At 46.9% G+C, this 18,316-nt stretch overlaps 1 protein-coding gene across 1 annotated transcript; it reads left to right on the forward strand.

Moving 5' to 3' along the window:
* Positions 1–2,360: 2,360 nt before the first annotated feature.
* LOC308151244 (ectonucleoside triphosphate diphosphohydrolase 7-like) lies at positions 2,361–17,595 on the forward strand. Its single transcript, XM_080524075.1, has 13 exons — positions 2,361–2,495; positions 3,513–3,604; positions 4,515–4,694; positions 5,078–5,283; positions 6,272–6,422; positions 7,356–7,459; positions 8,418–8,477; positions 9,093–9,244; positions 11,756–11,922; positions 12,586–12,907; positions 13,264–13,349; positions 15,331–15,492; positions 17,292–17,595. The coding sequence occupies exons 2-13, from the start codon at positions 3,597–3,599 to the stop codon at positions 17,506–17,508; spliced, it is 1,815 nt and encodes a 604-aa protein (XP_080380201.1). The 5' UTR covers positions 2,361–2,495; positions 3,513–3,596; the 3' UTR covers positions 17,509–17,595.
* The last annotated feature ends 721 nt before the right edge of the window (positions 17,596–18,316 follow it).

Genomic DNA, 18,316 nt, shown 5'->3' on the forward strand with positions numbered 1-18,316 from the left:
GCACCAGGGGAGCCCCCCCTCCCAAATTTCGTTGTATGGTACCTGTACTATATTAATGACAATAAAGACCATTCATTCATTCAACGTCTTCATTCAATGTGTGGCCAGCAACAACCCCATTTGGTTCAACCAGTAGGCTACTACTTTACTCTTGTTGAATGCTGATTGTTGTTTTATATACTGCTTAGTTTTATTATTGATTGTGTGTTCTACTGCAATGCCAATGTCTTTGAACCCAAGAGTTTTACTCTGTAATCTGTGTCCGTACATTGATGTAATAAAATCAATTCTGATGTCAGGTTGCTCTGTGGGTCATTCAGCCATGCAGACTCACTTTTACTTATTTCCTTTCAGATCGTTAATAACATCTTAATACGAAAGTAGCCCGAATAAATAAAGTCTGTTTTAAATGTCCTAAAAAAAACGTACAAAACTAACAAAAACACTTTGTTTCACGCTGCATAAGCCACAGCCAGGAAGTGAGGTAGCATCCGTTAACATTATGACAACATTCTGATTGTTCTTTCTAATACTGAGGCCCTTATTTGGTCAGAAAATGGGAAGTGTTGACAGCAGTGAGCATGCGTGGACACTAGCAAGCTGCATTCCAACTAAATCGGACCAAAATGCAGACACAATTGAGTTTTTCAGGGCCCAAAAGTCAAGCCAATCTTCAGATTTAAATCCAAATGAACATGCATTTCATTTCCTGAAAAGTTTTGAGGCAAAAAATACCTCAAAACAAACAACAAATGAAGATGGCTGCAGTACAGGCCTGGCAGAGCATCTCCAGAGAAGATACATGGTATCTGGTGGGTTCAGTGGGTTGCCGATTTCAAGCAGTTATTGCATCCAGGATTGTTAACCAAACACTAAATATGAGTGATTCATTTGGACATTATATGAATATGTCCCATTACGTTTGGTGCCCTGAAATAAAGGGACTAAAGTGTTGTCATTCCTAAATGGTGAAACCAATTATGTACACACAAATACCATCAAACAAAACTTGAGAATCTATTCTTTTTTTAAATGTAAATAAAGGCTGAGATGTAGAAGCGGGGTAGTAGTTATCCTGAGCAATAGGCCACACACTGACAATGAGTTGTAATAGTTGAAAAGGAGAGAACGCACACCGTTGTTCCAGATGCAAAAAAAGTGTACATTTTAATGACACAACAGTTTCGGCCAAAGGCCTTTGTCAAGTGTTACTTTGCCGTTGGCCGAAACTGTTGTGTCACAATAGCCATGGACTAGCTGGTTGATGCTGTGTTATAACATGCTTAACGCAACATATCCATGTTTTACTCCTTAATGTTGTTGCTTCTTCTTAAGTAACTTGTTTGAGATAGATCACAAATAAACTTCTGAGTTTTAAGACTATTTATTAAACAAAGGTACAGTTTACAAGGAGAGCTGAAGCTGGTGATGAAGCCTGCTGGAATGAGAGAGAGCTGGCTGGAATGACCAAGAGCAGTGCTGGAATGACCAAAGAAACCGTTGTTCCCACCTTTATACCTTTTGGTATGCAAATATAGCTTCAACAATGGCTGTAGGGATGCTCGAGGTGTGAAAACTTGGCAGACTTAGATGATGTCACCTAAGGTTATTGGTCAGGGGGTAGGGCACAGATCACAAGAAGCCATTTTGAGATGACCATTTGGCTTCTTAGGAACAAATAGTCATAAACTGTAGCCTACCCCCACCACAGTCAGGAGAATATCTTACAGAACTTATGCAAGTCAAAAGGCAGATAATACTATACAATTCATGTGTGTGTTTGTGTCAAAATATACCACAATGTTATCTCGAGGGACCCGGAGTGTTTGTGGTCCATAGAGCCTGGCCCAAGGCAAGATAAGAATAACTGGGAATGCACTGGGGAATTGTTGAGAAATGACTGAATCGTTATCAACAGTTTCTCCCAGGCCTGTTCGACCAATAAACATCACCTATACTCAGCAAATCCACCTTCTGATATGTCTTCATTACTGACCACTTCAAGGAGTTCTTCACTGTCAGATGTCCACACCATCAAACAGTTCACCAAGAAATGTATTTAAACAATGTCAAAGGCATCCAACCTTTATTTTTATTTGTTTTATCATATGATTATGTGTAGTGCTCAAGGAATGACATACCTTTAGAGCAGCATAGGCTGCTTTGTATTAACATGATTCGAAACGCAATATTATTTGTTGACAAAGTGTTGTGGAAACATGACTAAAGGTGAGGACAGTGACCCCTGCGGCCACACGGTGGCGTCCTTCAGCACCTGGACAGTGACCGTTCCGTGACGTGGCTTACGTACGTGCACCGGATATACGCAACGGAGCGGATTTAAATGTGCTTGTATTTTTCTGGGCAGGAGATCAGATGTCGCTCGGAGAGAATGGGCTTTCTCATCCTTTTGTGATATGAAGAAGAAAAGGGTCCACATGTGATGACACCGATTTCCATGGCGTGACAGCCAGGCAGTGATACGTTGTTTGGAGGTAAGCGACGTCAACCCTACTGGACTGGAGTTCTCTAACATATGGATGATGATACAATGTATCCGACGCGAATTTGCGGAACCTAGGATGGTAGGGGAAGGTAGGGCAATACCGCTACCTGATTGGTTGGCGAAGCACTCGTGAAGAGCCCCCTCATTGGCTGGCGAGACTCGCCAGCCAATGAGGGGGCTCTTCACGAGTGCTTCGCCAACCAATCAGGTAGCGGTATTGCCCTACCTTTCCCTACCATCCCCTACCATCCTAGGTTCCGCAAATCCGCGTATCCGACTGGTGACACGAGAGACCTTCCCCGGAAGCCGGCTAGTCCGATACATTGTTGCAGTTTATTGTCCCATATAAATCAACATTTTATTTTTTGTTATTATTTTCGTCTATTGTTTTTTTATTTTTTTATTTTATTTGTTATTACAGCGGCTGAATCGAGCTATTAATACTGTCTCTTCCGTTAGGCAAGCAAGAAGCTTACATAACGCTAATAGATAACATCGGCCTCATATGGGACATGTTTATGGTACGTCTCGTTAGAACGCCGTTCTGTTCTTTATTATATCACACCGGTGTGGAAGCAGATGAGAGAAGAATAAAATCCGTTTATAAATCGCGGAGGTCCTTTTGGAGGTCCAATTCCTTCACCGATGAGAGATTCCAAGGGCCAAATAGTTGGATCCTTGAGGTCTAATATTCACAAATAAAAATAGAACCTACTTGGGATAGAGTAGACTATTGATACATAAAAAAAAAAAAAAAAAAAAAGTGTTCACTTACAATATTGATACACTTGTCATAAAACAAACGCTTAAAAGGTCTTTTTAAGGTTTTTAAATAGTTCAATCATGTGAAATGAGCATCGATATCGTCCCGCTAGACTGAATTTAGAAGAATCTCACTGGCAATGTTCTGGTAGAGAAAGTAAAACTATCACTCGTCATGATTCAGGATGCCCCCCCCCCCCTCTCGCCTCTTTCCAAATGGTCTAAGTCCGTCTCCCATCTCCAGAGAACCCAAACCTGCCCTCCCTCCAGCAGCACGGGACAGGACCACCTGGGCTTCCACCATGGCAAGGTGACAGACAGATGACATATGGCACGGTAAGACACACACACTGCCTGAACTTCTCTATGTCTTTTTGACATATTTAACTAACAATTTAACTATATGAATGAATGAATGAATGGTCTTTATTGTCATTGATATAGTACAGGTACCAAACAACGACATTTGGGAGGGGGGGCTCCCCTGGTGCTAGGAAAGAAAACTAAAAACAAGAAGGGAAAAGAGCTGGTTTACATAAATAAAGGCTATATACACTATCCACTATACTATACAAATAAACACTGTGCTGTACTCTATGCTATGCTATACCTATTCTAACATTTCCTATCTCTGAACCTTATGTACCCTAGGGTTGTCATATTGCACATAGTGTTATTGCACATTCATTTAAAGTGTCGCAGTTTGCAGGTTTGAAATGTACACAGTTGTGTTTCAGTATTGCACTTGATTTCAATCTAGTAGTTCAATCTATACTCTCTATACATGTATTATACAACTAGAATCTCTCTGTCAGTATTAAATAACTATAACTAGAATCTCTCTGTATATGTTTTAAATAACTATAACTAGAATCTCTCTGTATATGTTTTAAATAACTATAACTAGAATCCCACTATATGTATTAAAACACATAGAACACGCAGAATGTTAGATGTGTCAAGATGTCACAGGTGCTATTTGTATGATGTCATGGAGTAACTTTATGAGAGCTTGTGTAACTTGATTTATGTGTGTGTGTGTGTGTGTGTGTGTGTGTGTGTGTTGTTATTAGTTTAACTGTACATGATAAGTGGTAAATCTGTTGCTCGAACAATGAACACAGCTCATCTCCTCTCATCTCCTCTCCTCTCCTCTCCTCCTCTCCTCTCCTCCTCTCCTCTCATCTCCTCCTCTCCTCTCCTCCTCTCCTCTCATCTCCTCCTCTCCTCTCCTCCTCCTCTCCAGGATCAGTTTCTCCTGCCTGCCGGCCTCCTGGTACTGCAGCGTCTCCCTGCTGTCCCTGGGCTGCGTGCCCAGGCAGAGGGTGTTCCTGGTGGTGTTCCTGGCCTGCTCCGCCCTGCTGCTGCTGGGCTTCTACCAGACCCAGCTCTGGGGCCCCCCACACAGGAGGGCCGGCGTCAACAAGTGAGTGATGCAGCAGAGATCTCTGGAGGAAGAGGAGGAGGAGGAGGAGGAGGAGGAGGAGGAAACACTGACCCATGCACCCCCATAATCATTCTGAATATTTCAGAATATTTTAGACATTCTCTAAACAGTATCATCCTTTCTGGGTTTGCATGACCCATCAAATGACACTGTAACAGAATGTACAGTCAAATGACACTGTAACAGAATGTACAGTCAAATGACACTGTAACAGAATGTACAGTCAAATGACACTGTAACAGAATGTACAGTCAAATGACACTGTAACAGAATGTACAGTCAAATGACACTGTAACAGAATGTACAGTCAAATGACACTGTAACAGAATGTACAGTAATACCAAGTGTTCCCTCTCCTTTAGATACCTCTCTATAGCGGAGACCATGGAGTCCACGGACGTCAACAACCACGCACTGAACTATGGGATAGTGGTGGACTGTGGCAGCAGTGGCAGCAGGGTGTTTGTCTACTACTGGCCCCCCCACAACGGGAACCCCCACACCCTGCTGGACATCCGCCAGATGAGGGACCCCGATCGCACCCCGGTGGTCAAGAAGATCAAACCTGGTAAGAGAAGAGTTTTACTGTCAGGAGGGGATGGTGGGGTCAGTGGGGGGGGCATGGATGTCTCAAATACTGAGAAATACTTGCAGCTTGTTTTGTTTGGTTTTCACAGTGGAACTAAGTCCAAAACCAGGCACACCTCGTGACGTTAGAATTACATATAAGGTGTGTTTTTTTTACATAATCTGATCCATTAGGTGTTTATTAATGCCTGTGTGGTGTTATTTTTTTAAATGTTGACATTTTTGAGTTAGTAATTCATAAAATACAAAGGTTCCATCTCACAAAACATAATGGAATGTAAAAACGTTTACGCTCAATATCTCTGAACTACCCTAAACGGAGATAGAAGCTTATCATTCTAACGTCACGACCTGTCATATTTCTTGAATTGGAGCCCCTGGTCTGGCTGGGAGCGGCACCAGCAGTTTTGGGACAGTTGCGGTGTTATCGGAATGCAGATTAGAGTGTTGACAGCTGACGCACGAGATGAGTGTGTTTTTCACGTGAAAACAAAATGTACCGAGCTCTAGATAGACTGCCTGGGAAAAGAAAAGGTGGAATACACATGTCGGGTTGGTTTCCCAGACTCTAGATTACACCTAGTCCGAGACAAACAAACAAACAAAAAAATAAAATCAATGGAGAATTGCCATGGAAACGGTCATTTAGTCCAGGGACTAATCTTCATCTTTTGTCCGGGACGCCGCCAACCTTCCGTAGGGTGTGTAACGTTACTCAACCTTTGATTGGTTGATGGCTTAATGTCCGGAACATCCGTGTGTTTCTCTCTGCGGTGCGTTCGTTTCGTTGAACACGTCGACTGTTTTTATCACAGCCACAGACGTGTCAGATAAGATACAGCAGGTAATGTTCCTGGTGTGGTGGCAGGGCACTTTGGACCTTGGAGATAGGGGGTGGGGCGGGGGGGGGGGAGACCGTTCCATCATAAACCAGCCCATCCATTGGTGCTCGTCTTTCCCCCCCACAGGCATATCGTCCCTGGCTCTGAGCCCAGACCAGGCCAGCGACTACCTCCAGCCTCTCCTCAGCTTCGCCGCCGCTCACGTGCCCAGGAAGAAGCACAAGGAGACGCCCCTCTACATCCTGTGTACGGCCGGCATGAGGCTGCTGTCGGAGAGGTAAGGTTAAGATTAAGACTAGACCTCCTGGACTAGATTACAGTAGAGGTAAGATTAAGACTAGACCTCCTGGACTAGATTACAGTAGAGGTAAGGTTAAGATTAAGACTAGACCTCCTGGACTAGATTACAGTAGGGGGGTAGTGGTTTGGACTGTTGATCAGAGAAGGTCATAGAGTGTTCAAATCCCACCTGGGAACACGAACACCACCGCTAGTGACACTCAGCCCTAAATTACTCCAGGGAGGCTGTCCCTATAATCTCGAATTGTAAGGCGCTTTGGATAAAAGCGACTGCTAAAATAAAATAAAATAAAAATAAAAAAGGTAGGCCTCACGTGTCTGCGTTCAGGACAGCGCAAACCAACTCAAACGTTGTAGAGAGACGACGTCGTGAATAGAGCTGGAATTTTTATTTTTTTATGAATTTCCCTCAAGACCACCGGGACCAAGCTCTGGACCTGGGGTGATAGGGCCTTTTCAGCCGCAGCCCCGTCCCTCTGGAACGCCCTCCCCAACCACATCAGACAGGCCAGCACCCTCCCAACATTTAAACAGGCCCTCAAAACCCACCTCTTCAAGCTCGCCTTCACCAGTTAACCCTCTCCCCCTCCCATTCCCATGTGTCCCCAGCACTACCTCAATTAGGCCCCTATACTTTCTTCTATTTACCTTTTTGTTTCTTTTTATTATTACTACTCGATCTTTTCAGTTTGTAAAGCTTCTTTGAGTGTCTAGAAAAGCGCTATATAAGTCTAATGTATTATTATTATTATTATTATTATTATTATTAATAATAATAATGATGTTGATCTTCTTAGGGTTTTGATGATGTTGTGTTCATGGTGTGCTCATTTACCTCTCTCTTTTCCTACCACCCCTCCTTTTCTCGCTCACTCACTCACTCTCACCTTCGCCACGCACGAACCCCCAGTCATCAGGCTGCTATCCTGGAGGACCTGGTGACGGACGTCCCCCTGGAGTTTGACTTCCTGTTCTCCAGGTCCCACGCAGAGGTGATCTCTGGGAAGCAGGAAGGTGAGAGCACTGGAGCGATAGAACGTACGATGAAGCTTCCCAGCCCGTAGTCACTGACCTGAGGTCAGTTGTGTGTGTCTTTCTTCCTAATGGTTACTGTTAGCGGCGCGGGGGGGGGCGGTAAGCTGTTCTTAGATCTGTTCAGCAAGTTGATATACTGGGCCGTGTTCAGGGTGGCTAACATACCAGGCCGTGTTCAGGGTGGCTAAACGTTGTGCTCATGTTTTGCAACGAAACTCACCGAGTGACACATTCTCTCTCGGTTCTGGAACGTTCTCGGAAGTGGTTTGCTCCTGTTTGGTAAGCGTCGTCGCAGGGCCATGACTTGGTGCAGCAAACACCCAATCACCCACTGTTGTTGCTACGACGTCCCAACTGGTCTTTCCAAAAATATGACCGTTTTCGTATAATAAATAAACATAGCATAAACGTCTGCGGCCTGCTGAACGAGGCACCCGGTAGGCCTGTGTGTTTATCAACTCAATTCACAAACTTTCTATGACTTTGGTCAATTCCATTCGATCATTCGACAGCCTAGAGGTGGTGGCAGAACAGAGGATGGGGAAAAAACTGGCGGCCATGCTGGCCAATCCCTCCCACCCGATGTACTGCGAGCTGGCAGGGATGAGGAGCAAGTTCAGCCACAGATTTGTTCTCCCCCGTCAAAGTACAAAAAGATTTGGACAGTCCTTTATTCCAGCTGCACTCCGACTCTACAACCAGGCCCTGCAGGGTGGGGGAGACCTGGAGATGGAACTTTTGGAACTTTTTACTTATTGAGCCTGCACTGTTTTATGTTTTTTATTGAATGTTTTTCTGTTTTCTGTACTGAATGTTTTCTGCCCTAACTGAGCTGTTTGACAACAAAATTTCCCCATTGGGGACAATAAAGGTTTTCAATCAATCAATCAATCGATCCTATGATTGTGTGGCATTCATACCGTGTCTCTGCCCTCAGGTGTGTATGCGTGGATCGGCATTAACTTTGTGCTCGGGCGCTTTGACCACGCAGAAGAGGGTAAGTGTCAAGTGAACGTTTAGGTGACATCAGATTCTCTACTCTCTAACTTTCCTGACGTGGTGTGCACCCCCCCCTTCCTACATTTACATTTACATTTTTGGCATTTAGCAGACGCCTTATTCCAAAGCGACTTACAATCAATACATTTGAATACTAAGCAAGTGAATCATCAATCCACCAGTCGTAGCAGGAAGAGTAATCCAGCTCAGGCCCGGGGCCATTGATAGAAGGAAAAACCTTCTTCTAAACCTAGTTTATTTATTTATTTGATTATTTTTTTTGACACTGGAGAAACAGAGAAACAGTACAAGGGGGGCAATAGAAGTTTTTAGGGACACAGTAGAGTGGAAAAGCAGGTGTCTTCAGGAGACGCAGTGCTGAGGGGCAGTAGATGTCTCAGGAGGAGCATTTAAGGTGTAACCTTTGAACACGTCGAAAGCAAAGACGAAGCCGATGATTAGCCTCTTTTATATATCGGAGCATGACTAAAAAGCGGAGAATCTCTATCCGAAACCCAGCCCATTCTGTACATATTGACATTTAACCAGCAGCCCTCTTATCAACCCCCTCCAGTGAAACGGTTCTGGGAATGATTTCATTTGTTCTTCTCAGAAGAAGACACCATGGTGGAGGTCACCACAGGGTCGCTGAACCACGATACCATCAACCGCCGCCGCACCGTGGGGATCATGGACATGGGCGGAGCCTCTCTGCAGATAGCCTATGAGGTGCCTAGCGCAGTGACCTTCAGCTCTCCTGAGCAGGTAAGGGAGGAGGAGGAGGCACCCCGACATGTTGTTGTTGCCTCTTTTATGGATCATTTCAACAAACGGATGCTGTCGGATTCTGTAGCCTTCTCACTGAAGTGTGCAATCATTCACGCCCCCCCTCCTCATGAATTGACTTCTAAACGCATGAGGTTGATGACTAAGGCCAGATCCCAATTCACCCCTCTGGCTCTGTTTTGCCCGTTCACGTTTAGGGGTAGGGGTGTCCCAATTCATTTTTCATGGAGGCCTAGGGGTAAGGGGGAGGGCTATCCATGGCTCCGTTTGGAGACATTTGGGGGGCACGTTTGATTCGGAGCCATGACCCTACCCTCCGGCATGCATTGCGAATCATCTACAGAAATGTTATTTCGCTCTAGTTAATGCGGAACACAGCCACAAATGTCATTAACGTTTTCTGTAATCACTTATTAATAAAGATTTGAAAAATTATGATAACCATCTTATTATCTTAGTTTAATGTCATTTCAATGCATCATAGACCGTTTCTTTATAACAAGAAAAGGTCTATGACCGTTGTACTCCCAACAGGTTGGATTTGAAATCAAAACAATTACTGTGGAGGCTCAAGTAGAGGTTCTCAGCTTTAATCCCATGCTTTCTTTTTTAATTCTCTCAACAAACCCATTGAATTAAAGCTGGGAATCTCTACTTTAATCTCACAGTCATTGTTTTGATTTCAAATCCAAACTGTTGGGAGTACAGCGCTCCAAGAATACTTATGAAGGGCACTTTCCAATACCTATTGTATGGAGGGTACTGTCGCTACTTGAAGTGTGCAAGTGTGCACTCCCTCATACATTTAGAAGTGAATTCATAAGAGGGGGGGGGGGGGGGGGGGTGAATGAGTACAGAGCTCCAAAAAGGAGACAAAGTGCTTCCTCTGTCTTATCCTCATGGCGGGCACTGCATTTGCATAATTAAAACATACATATATATTAGGGCTGGGTATCGCCACTGATTTCCCAAAACGATTCGATTCCGATTCACAGCTCCCAATTCGATTCGATTCACGATTCGATTCGATTCCGATTCGATCTAGTTACAATATAAATGTTTTGCTTGAATATGAAGAGATTCTCAGAACTAATGCTATAAATGGTTCAAGGAACCCTATAACATGTAGCATTGTTAAACATATCAATGAATTGACTCCAAAGCAGTTACATGAATGTACTTTTTATTTACATATGACTTTGCTTTTGTCCAGCTCATCTCTATCGTCACATTTTTAAAATCCAAAATGCAGCCAGACATCTGACTTTAAGCCTGGTGGTGACTTGAGTGTCCCTGCCATCGCCATGTTTTTAGATTTTAGTGTTGAGAACTCACGTTGCGTGAGATATGATAAATTCTTGTAGCGCGAGATCTGGCCACGAGATCTCGTTGCGGGTTGAAGCTGCAAGCAAAAAAAATAATAAAAAAAAAAAAAATAAAAATCGATCTCGGGATTTATGAATCGATAATCGCTCATTTAATGAAGATCGATTCAGAATCGGGAAATCGATTTTTTGAACCCAGCCCTAATATATATGACATACTCTTTCATAATGATATGACTCAAGTACCTTTACTGATGCTGCTTCCTAGAACAGGCCCCAGGGTGTTCGGTTAGGAAGGCAGCGCAGAACTTGTGAGATGGACTAAAGAGCAACATTACATGCAACGGAGCCTGTCCATGAACCGGGGGCTAGACTGTACCTAACCATAAAGACAGATATCATAATAATAATAATTCATTATATTTATATAGCGCTTTTCCGAGGCTCAAAGACGCTGACAATATGGAAGAAACGGAAAACACAGAAACAACAAGCAACAGATGACATGGCACAGGTGGCAGGGTTAGGGGAGATGGTTAGAGGTAGGGGAGGTTGTATGCATGTCCAGGGGGGGAGGGGGGTGGCAGGATTAGGGGAGATGGTTAGGGGTAGGGGAGGTTGTATGCATGTCCAGGGAGGGGGGGGGGGTGGCAGGGTTAGGGGAGATGGTTAGGGGTAGGGGAGGTTGTAAGCATGGGAGAACAGGTAGGTTTGGAGGTGGGATTTAAAAGTGGAGAGTGAGGGTGAGTCTCTGAGTGGTTGAGGGAGAGAGTTCCAGTGGCGGAGTGCAGCTCGTGAAAAGGCACGGTCTCCGAAGCCTTTGAGTTTTGAGGGTGGGACAGCGAGGGGAACAATGGATGAGGATCGGAGGGTACGGGTAGGGCGGTGGGGGAGAAGGAGGTCAGTCAGGTAAGGGGGGTGCCAGGCTATGGAGGGCTTTGTATGTGAGGAGGAGTACTTTGAATTGGATACGTTCTTTGATCGGGAGCCTGTGGAGACAGATATTGTATCTATACTTCTCTCCTTATCTTGTGGAGCCAGACAATGTGCTTATATTAAATGAGTTCTCTCCCAAACAGCTTTTGGGTGTTTTTTTTTTCTTCTTCAATTGAGGTGTAGAATAGTGCAGTATTTATCCCTTAATGTGCTCTGTCTCCCCCTACAGGAGGAGGCTGGTAAGAGCCTGCTGGCAGAGTTTAACCTGGGCTGTGACGTGGACCACACGCAGCACGTCTACCGCGTGTACGTCACCACCTTCCTGGGCTTCGGGGGGAACATGGCGCGCCAGCGTTATGAGGACCAGCTGGTCAACAGCACCTTCGCCCAAAACAGGTACACTCACTTTACTCTCTCATTCTCTCTCTCACTCTCTCACTCACTCACTTTACTCTCTCACTCTTACACTCACTCACACACTCACTCTCTCTCTCTCTCTCTCACTCACTCACTCACTCACTCACTCACTCACTCACTCACTGTCTCTCTCTCTCACTCACTCACTCACTCACTCACTCCCTCTCCCACTCACTCACTCCCTCTCCCACTCACTCACTCACTCACTCACTCACTCACTCACTGTCTCTCTCTCTCACTCACTCACTCTCTCTGTCACTCACTCTCCCACTCACTCACTCTCTCTCTCACTCTCACTCTCTCACTCACTCTCTCTCTCACTCTCTCACTCACTCCCTCTCCCACTCTCTCTCACTCACTCACTCACTCTCTCTCACTCCCTCACTCACTCCCTCACTCACTCACTCACTCACTCACTCACTCACTCACTCTCCCACTCATTCACTCACTCACTCACTCACTCACTCACTCCCTCACCTTATTCTAACTTGAACAGATGATCAATATCAATCCACTTGCGAAATGTTTCTAAAGCGCCTCAATTTTCTATGCCTTGATTTTCCACACCTTGATTTTCCACGCCTTGGTTCTTTTAACTGGTCGTCCTCCTCTCACCCTGTGACCCTCCTGGTTGTCCTCCAGGCTGACGGGTGTCCTGACGGGCCAGGCCGAGGACACGCCCTACCTGGACCCCTGTCTGCCCGTGGGCCTGTCGGACGCGGTCCAGCGGGAGGGCCACACCCTCCACCTGAGAGGCCAGGGGGACTGGGGGCTCTGCCGGGGGGCCGTGCGGCCCTTCCTGGGGCTCCACAACGGCACCATGTCCCCGCGGGGGGTGTACCAGGCCCCCATCGACTTCGGCAACAGCGAGTTCTATGGCTTCTCCGAGTTCTTCTACTGCACCGAGGACGTCCTGAGGATGGGCGGCCCGTACGACAGCGACAAGTACCTCAGAGCCGCCACGGTAACCACACACACACGCACACACACACGCACACACACACACACACACATACACAAGTCTGTGCTCATTCCTCTCATTCCCCTGTGTTGTGTGAATGTAGACATGGTCACAGGGTATGGTTCAACCATAGGTGTGCTCTCAGGGGAGTGTGGTAGGGAGTTGTTTTGTGAAATTGTTTTAGCTCTGGGATCTTTCAGAGAAGTATAGACTACTCTTTCTCGCGATGACTGATGGCTAGATGATTCACTTACTTAGACAAACGTAGTTGTTGTGTCGCTTTCGGATAAAGGAAGTCTGCTACACATGCCAACAATGGAAATGTAAGTGTAAGTAACCTAGTTTTGGCTGTTCTGTAGGACTACTGCGCCACCCAGTGGTTGACGTTGAAACAACGTCTGGACAGCAAGCTCTTCTCTCAGCAAGCAGACTTCTCCAGACTCAAGTAAGCGAACACCTCAAGACAAACTCACCAAACTAGTTTAATTTTAAAGTGATTTGTCACTTAATTTTCTGATATAGCCTATCTGTGCTGTTGTCGATGGTTTAACTGCATATTTTAGTTCTTTACCTGTGCCCTGAAGTCTAGTGTTCACGGCCGATTTAAAGTTCTGCGTCGAATTTACGTGCGTAGCTTATGTAGCCTACGTAAGGGGTCTCCAAGTTTATAGTTCTACGTTCTAGTTCTACGTTCTACGTTCACCGCGTCGCGTTGGTCGGTGTACTCATAGCGGCATAGAAAAATATGCTTTTCTTATTCTATCTCGTTAACGGTACATGACTAAGACTCCATTCAAAGTTCAGTGTGTTCAGCATGCTATTCTGGTCATGGAGAATTTTAGTTTGGAATTCTAACCCATTGTGACGCGGAGATATTCGGCCGTAAGTGATGCCCCCCCCCCCCCCGCTGCTGCTCGCAGCACCGCTTCCTGGTTGACGACACACTGATAGATAATCTGATAGGCTAGATAACGACCGTTAATGTAGTCTAATTAACGGCCATTTAATAGAACACCTGTGCGGTGGAGTGATACATATAGTTAAAAGTCCCAGTGCTGTTATACTGTATATCGGCACTCATGGAATGCTTCTTATCCAATCAAATTTCTTGGTCGGAACTAACTGTATAAAGTTAATTATGCATCGTCTCTTTTCATACAACTAAAGTTACACAGTTTAATAACGTATACATTCCAATGTGTTTGGTATCACCCCATTTAACGGGAGAGTTTCAAGAAATACGTTATATCTAACCTTAAAGACTTCTCAAAATGTGACTTTCAATCAAAACAGCGAATGATAAACAATGGAAGACCAATGCCTGAGCTTAAAGGACCTACTTCATTTGTTATCTGTATGTGTGTGTAACCTGTATGCGTGTGTTATCTGTATGTGTGTGTAACCTGTATGCGTGCGCAAAGAATGCTGATGAAATATTAAAGATACGGTCACCAATAGTATTGTGCAACCAATTGAATGGTGAATTTAAGCGACCTCTATCGGGTTCATAGAGTCACTGCAGCACGTGCATGCCCAGTGTACTTGAACGATCCTGTAATACATAAATGGTAAATGGACTGCACTTATATAGCGCCTTTATCCAAAGCGTTTTACAACGGCCTCTCATTCACCCATTCACACACCAATGGCGGCAAGCTACCATGCAAGGCGCCGGCCCGCTCACTGGGATTTTTTAAATTGGAGTTCACTGGGAGCAAATTGGAGTTCAGTGTATTGCCCAAGGACACTTCGACATGTGGCCAGCCGGGTCTCGAACCGCCGATCTGCCAACCTTGCGATCATTAGACGGCGGCTCTACCTCCTGAGCCACAGCCGCCCTAATACGCGATTCCATGTGGCCAGAGACTCTTTGCGCAACGGTATGAAAATGCTTGTGTGGTTAGAAATCTGCATTTGAATTGATCGGCAGCAGCACAGAAGAAAGATCTTTATTTTTGTTATATGTTTCAAAATACTCCATCCCTTTAACTGGGAAAGCTCACCTATTTGTTATTCTTTGATAACAGTAAAACTGAAACCTGTCATGTCTTTTAACATCTCGTGACGTTAGAATTATAAGGTTCTATCTCCATTTTTGTCAAAATGGATTTTTTTACCTAATCTGATCCATTAGGTGTTTATTAATGCCTGTGTGGTGTTATTTTTAAAATGTTGAAATGTTTTAGTTAGTAATTAATAAAATACAAAGGTTCCATCTCACAAAACATGGAATGTAAAAACTTTGACGCTCAATATCTCTGAACTACCCTAAACGGAGATCTCACAAACTTTTATTATCTTTTATCTGATTGTAAAAGGGATTTTCGGTGTCCAGAAAGGCCGCTAACAACAAGAAATGTATCACTGTTATTATTTTTAGCATTAGTATGATTATTTAGTCATCATATCTCTGTTCCCCTGGACAGGAACCAGTGCTTTAAGTCAGCCTGGATGTACGAGGTGCTTCACTCAGGCTTCCGCTTCCCTAAGGACTACCCCAGCCTGAGGACCGCCCAGCTGGTCTACGACAAGGAGGTGCAGTGGACCCTGGGGGCCATTCTGTTCAAAACCCGCTTCCTGCCACTCAGGTGAGGACTTAATCATAATAATAATACATTTTATTTATGGGCGGACAGTTTAAAACCACATATCAAAACATTAAAAAAGAGAGATAAAAACAGCAAAATCAGATATAACAACAAACAAAATACAGGAGATCAAACCAAGTAAGCCATTGTGAAAAGGTGTGTTTTAAGACAGGATTTGAAAGTGGTGAGAGTGTCAATATTGCGTAAGTTGGGTGGCAGAGAGTTCGAGAGGCGGGGAGCAGAACGGCTGAAGGCTCTAGATCCCATAGTAGTTAGGCGGGCAGAAAGGATGACTTCCTGGATGGAACACCTGAGAAAACCCAATCGTAATCGTAATCCACCATAGCTATCACATGATTACTCTAATCTGGACACACATGTTACACAATGTAACATTTGTATATACACACACACACACACACACACACACACACACACACACAAGTGGTCAAAAGTTTTAGAACACTAACTACCGGTAAAATTAAACAAATCACATGTTTTTATAGGGTCTTTATAGGGATTTGCATAGAAATCAATGACACACTGATGTCACTACCAACTGGATGTGAGCTGGTGACTGGAGGGTTGCTGGCATCATATCTAGGGTGCCTACCACTGCCTGAGTTGCTCCAGGCGCGCTGACTATGGCTGAACCTGTGTCTAGGGTGAAAAATACATTTCGTTGTGCTCTGCAATGACAAAGGTTGAATTTTTAAAAATCTCCATTTCCCCCCCATGTCTCCCCCCCCTCCCCCCATGTCTCCCCATGTCTCCCCCCCTCCCCCTATGTCTCCCCCCCTCTCCCCATGTCCCCTCCCCCTCCCCCCATTTCTCCCCCCCCTCTCCCCATGTCTCCCCCCCTCCCCCCATGTCTCCCCCCCTCCCCCCATGTCTCCCCTCCCCCCCTCCCCCCATGTCTCCCCCCCTCCCCCTATGTCTCCCCCCCTCTCCCCATGTCTCCCCCCCTCCCCCCATGTCTCCCCCCCTCCCCCCATGTCTCCCCCCCTCTCCCCATGTCTCCCCCCCTCCCCCCATGTCTCCCCCCCTCCCCCTATGTCTCCCCCCCTCTCCCCATGTCTCCCCCCCTCCCCCTATGTCTCCCCCCCTCTCCCCATGTCTCCCCCCCTCCCCCCATGTCTCCCCCCCTCCCCCCATGTCTCCCCCCCTCCCCCTATGTCTCCCCCCCTCTCCCCATGTCTCCCCCCCTCCCCCCATGTCTCCCCCCCTCCCCCCATGTCTCCCCCCCTCCCCCTATGTCTCCCCCCCTCTCCCCATGTCTCCCCCCCTCCCCCCATGTCTCCCCTCCCCCCCTCCCCCCATGTCTCCCCCCCTCCCCCTATGTCTCCCCCCCTCTCCCCATGTCTCCCCCCCTCCCCCCATGTCTCCCCCCCTCTCCCCATGTCTCCCCCCCTCCCCCCATGTCTCCCCCCCTCTCCCCATGTCTCCCCCCCTCCCCCCATGTCTCCCCCCCTCCCCCCATGTCTCCCCCCCTCCCCCCATGTCTCCCCCCCTCTCCCCATGTCTCCCCCCCTCCCCCCATGTCTCCCCCCTCCCCCCATGTCTCCCCCCCTCCCCCTATGTCTCCCCCCCTCTCCCCATGTCTCCCCCCCTCCCCCCATGTCTCCCCCCCTCCCCCTATGTCTCCCCCCCTCTCCCCATGTCTCCCTCTCCCCATGTCCCCCCCCCCCCCCTCTCCCCATGTCCCCCCCCCCCTCTCCCCATGTCCCCCCCCCCCCTCTCCCCATGTCCCCCCCCCCCCCTCCCCATGTCTCCCCCCCCCCTCTCCCCACGTCCTCCAGGGACCTGCAGCAGGAGGCGTTCCGCCAGGCCCACCCCAGCTGGCTGCGCTTCTCCTTCGTCTACAACCACTACCTGTTCTTCGCCTGCATCCTGGTGGTGCTGCTGGCCATCCTGCTCTACATCCTGCGGCTGCGGAGGATCCACCAGCGGGAGCAGAGGCAGGCAGAGGCCCTGGACCTGCTGTGGGCCGAGGAGGGAGAGGCGATCCTGGCTTGACTCAGGGAGCCGCGAACCAGCAGATCTAACGCTCCGCTTTTTACCTCAGCGAACACCAGAGAACAGCAGTGGCCCTTGCACTGTGAAGGGGGGAAAGACCACAACGTGAACCTGGATCAGCGTCTAGGCCGAGGAGGGGGGGGGGGGGGGGGGGGGTGTAGTGGGGTGGGGTGTATGTGTCACCTAGGTTGAACAGTAGAGGTGAATGTGCCCCCCTCCCCCCCCTCCCCTCCTCCCCCAAGATTGTTTGCGTTCTTTGGAACCCTGAGTAAGCAGGATGGAACGTGGGAAATGTGGACCTGTTCGGCTAAGGACTGACCCTGCGGAAGACGGCGGAAGGGACATTCCATTTGCGATTAGGTCATGTGGACACAGAGCTTTGTGTTGAAAAAGAACATTCCGATCATACAAGTATGAGCAGAGTAAAAAAAAACTGTCAGATGTGAACGTTGGAAACGACTGGTTTACCTTTTTCAGAGCCATTCCGAATGACTGTGGAGGAGGAGGGAGGCCATTTTGATAACAGAGCCATTTTCATTGTGTACGTCTCCTCTTACAGCGGTCCGCTCTGTGGGCCTTTTCCTGTGTAATTTACACCTCGGTTTAACCGGGGTGACTTTCAGTCAGCTGTGATGCTTATCCAGTTGGCCACTCTCACCACGAGTGTCCGTGTCTCGTTCCAGGAAGTTGACCTCCAAATCTGCCCTCATTCACTCCCCTCCACATCTGCTGCTAGGACTGGGAAGGTGGAATCATGATAAGAAAAAACACGGTGGACCTAGAGTTCACAATCCCCAGTCCCGTCAAG

This window comes from Nansenia antarctica (genome assembly GCF_963989245.1).
Source record: "Nansenia antarctica genome assembly, chromosome: 2".
Lineage (NCBI taxonomy): Eukaryota > Metazoa > Chordata > Actinopteri > Argentiniformes > Microstomatidae > Nansenia > Nansenia antarctica.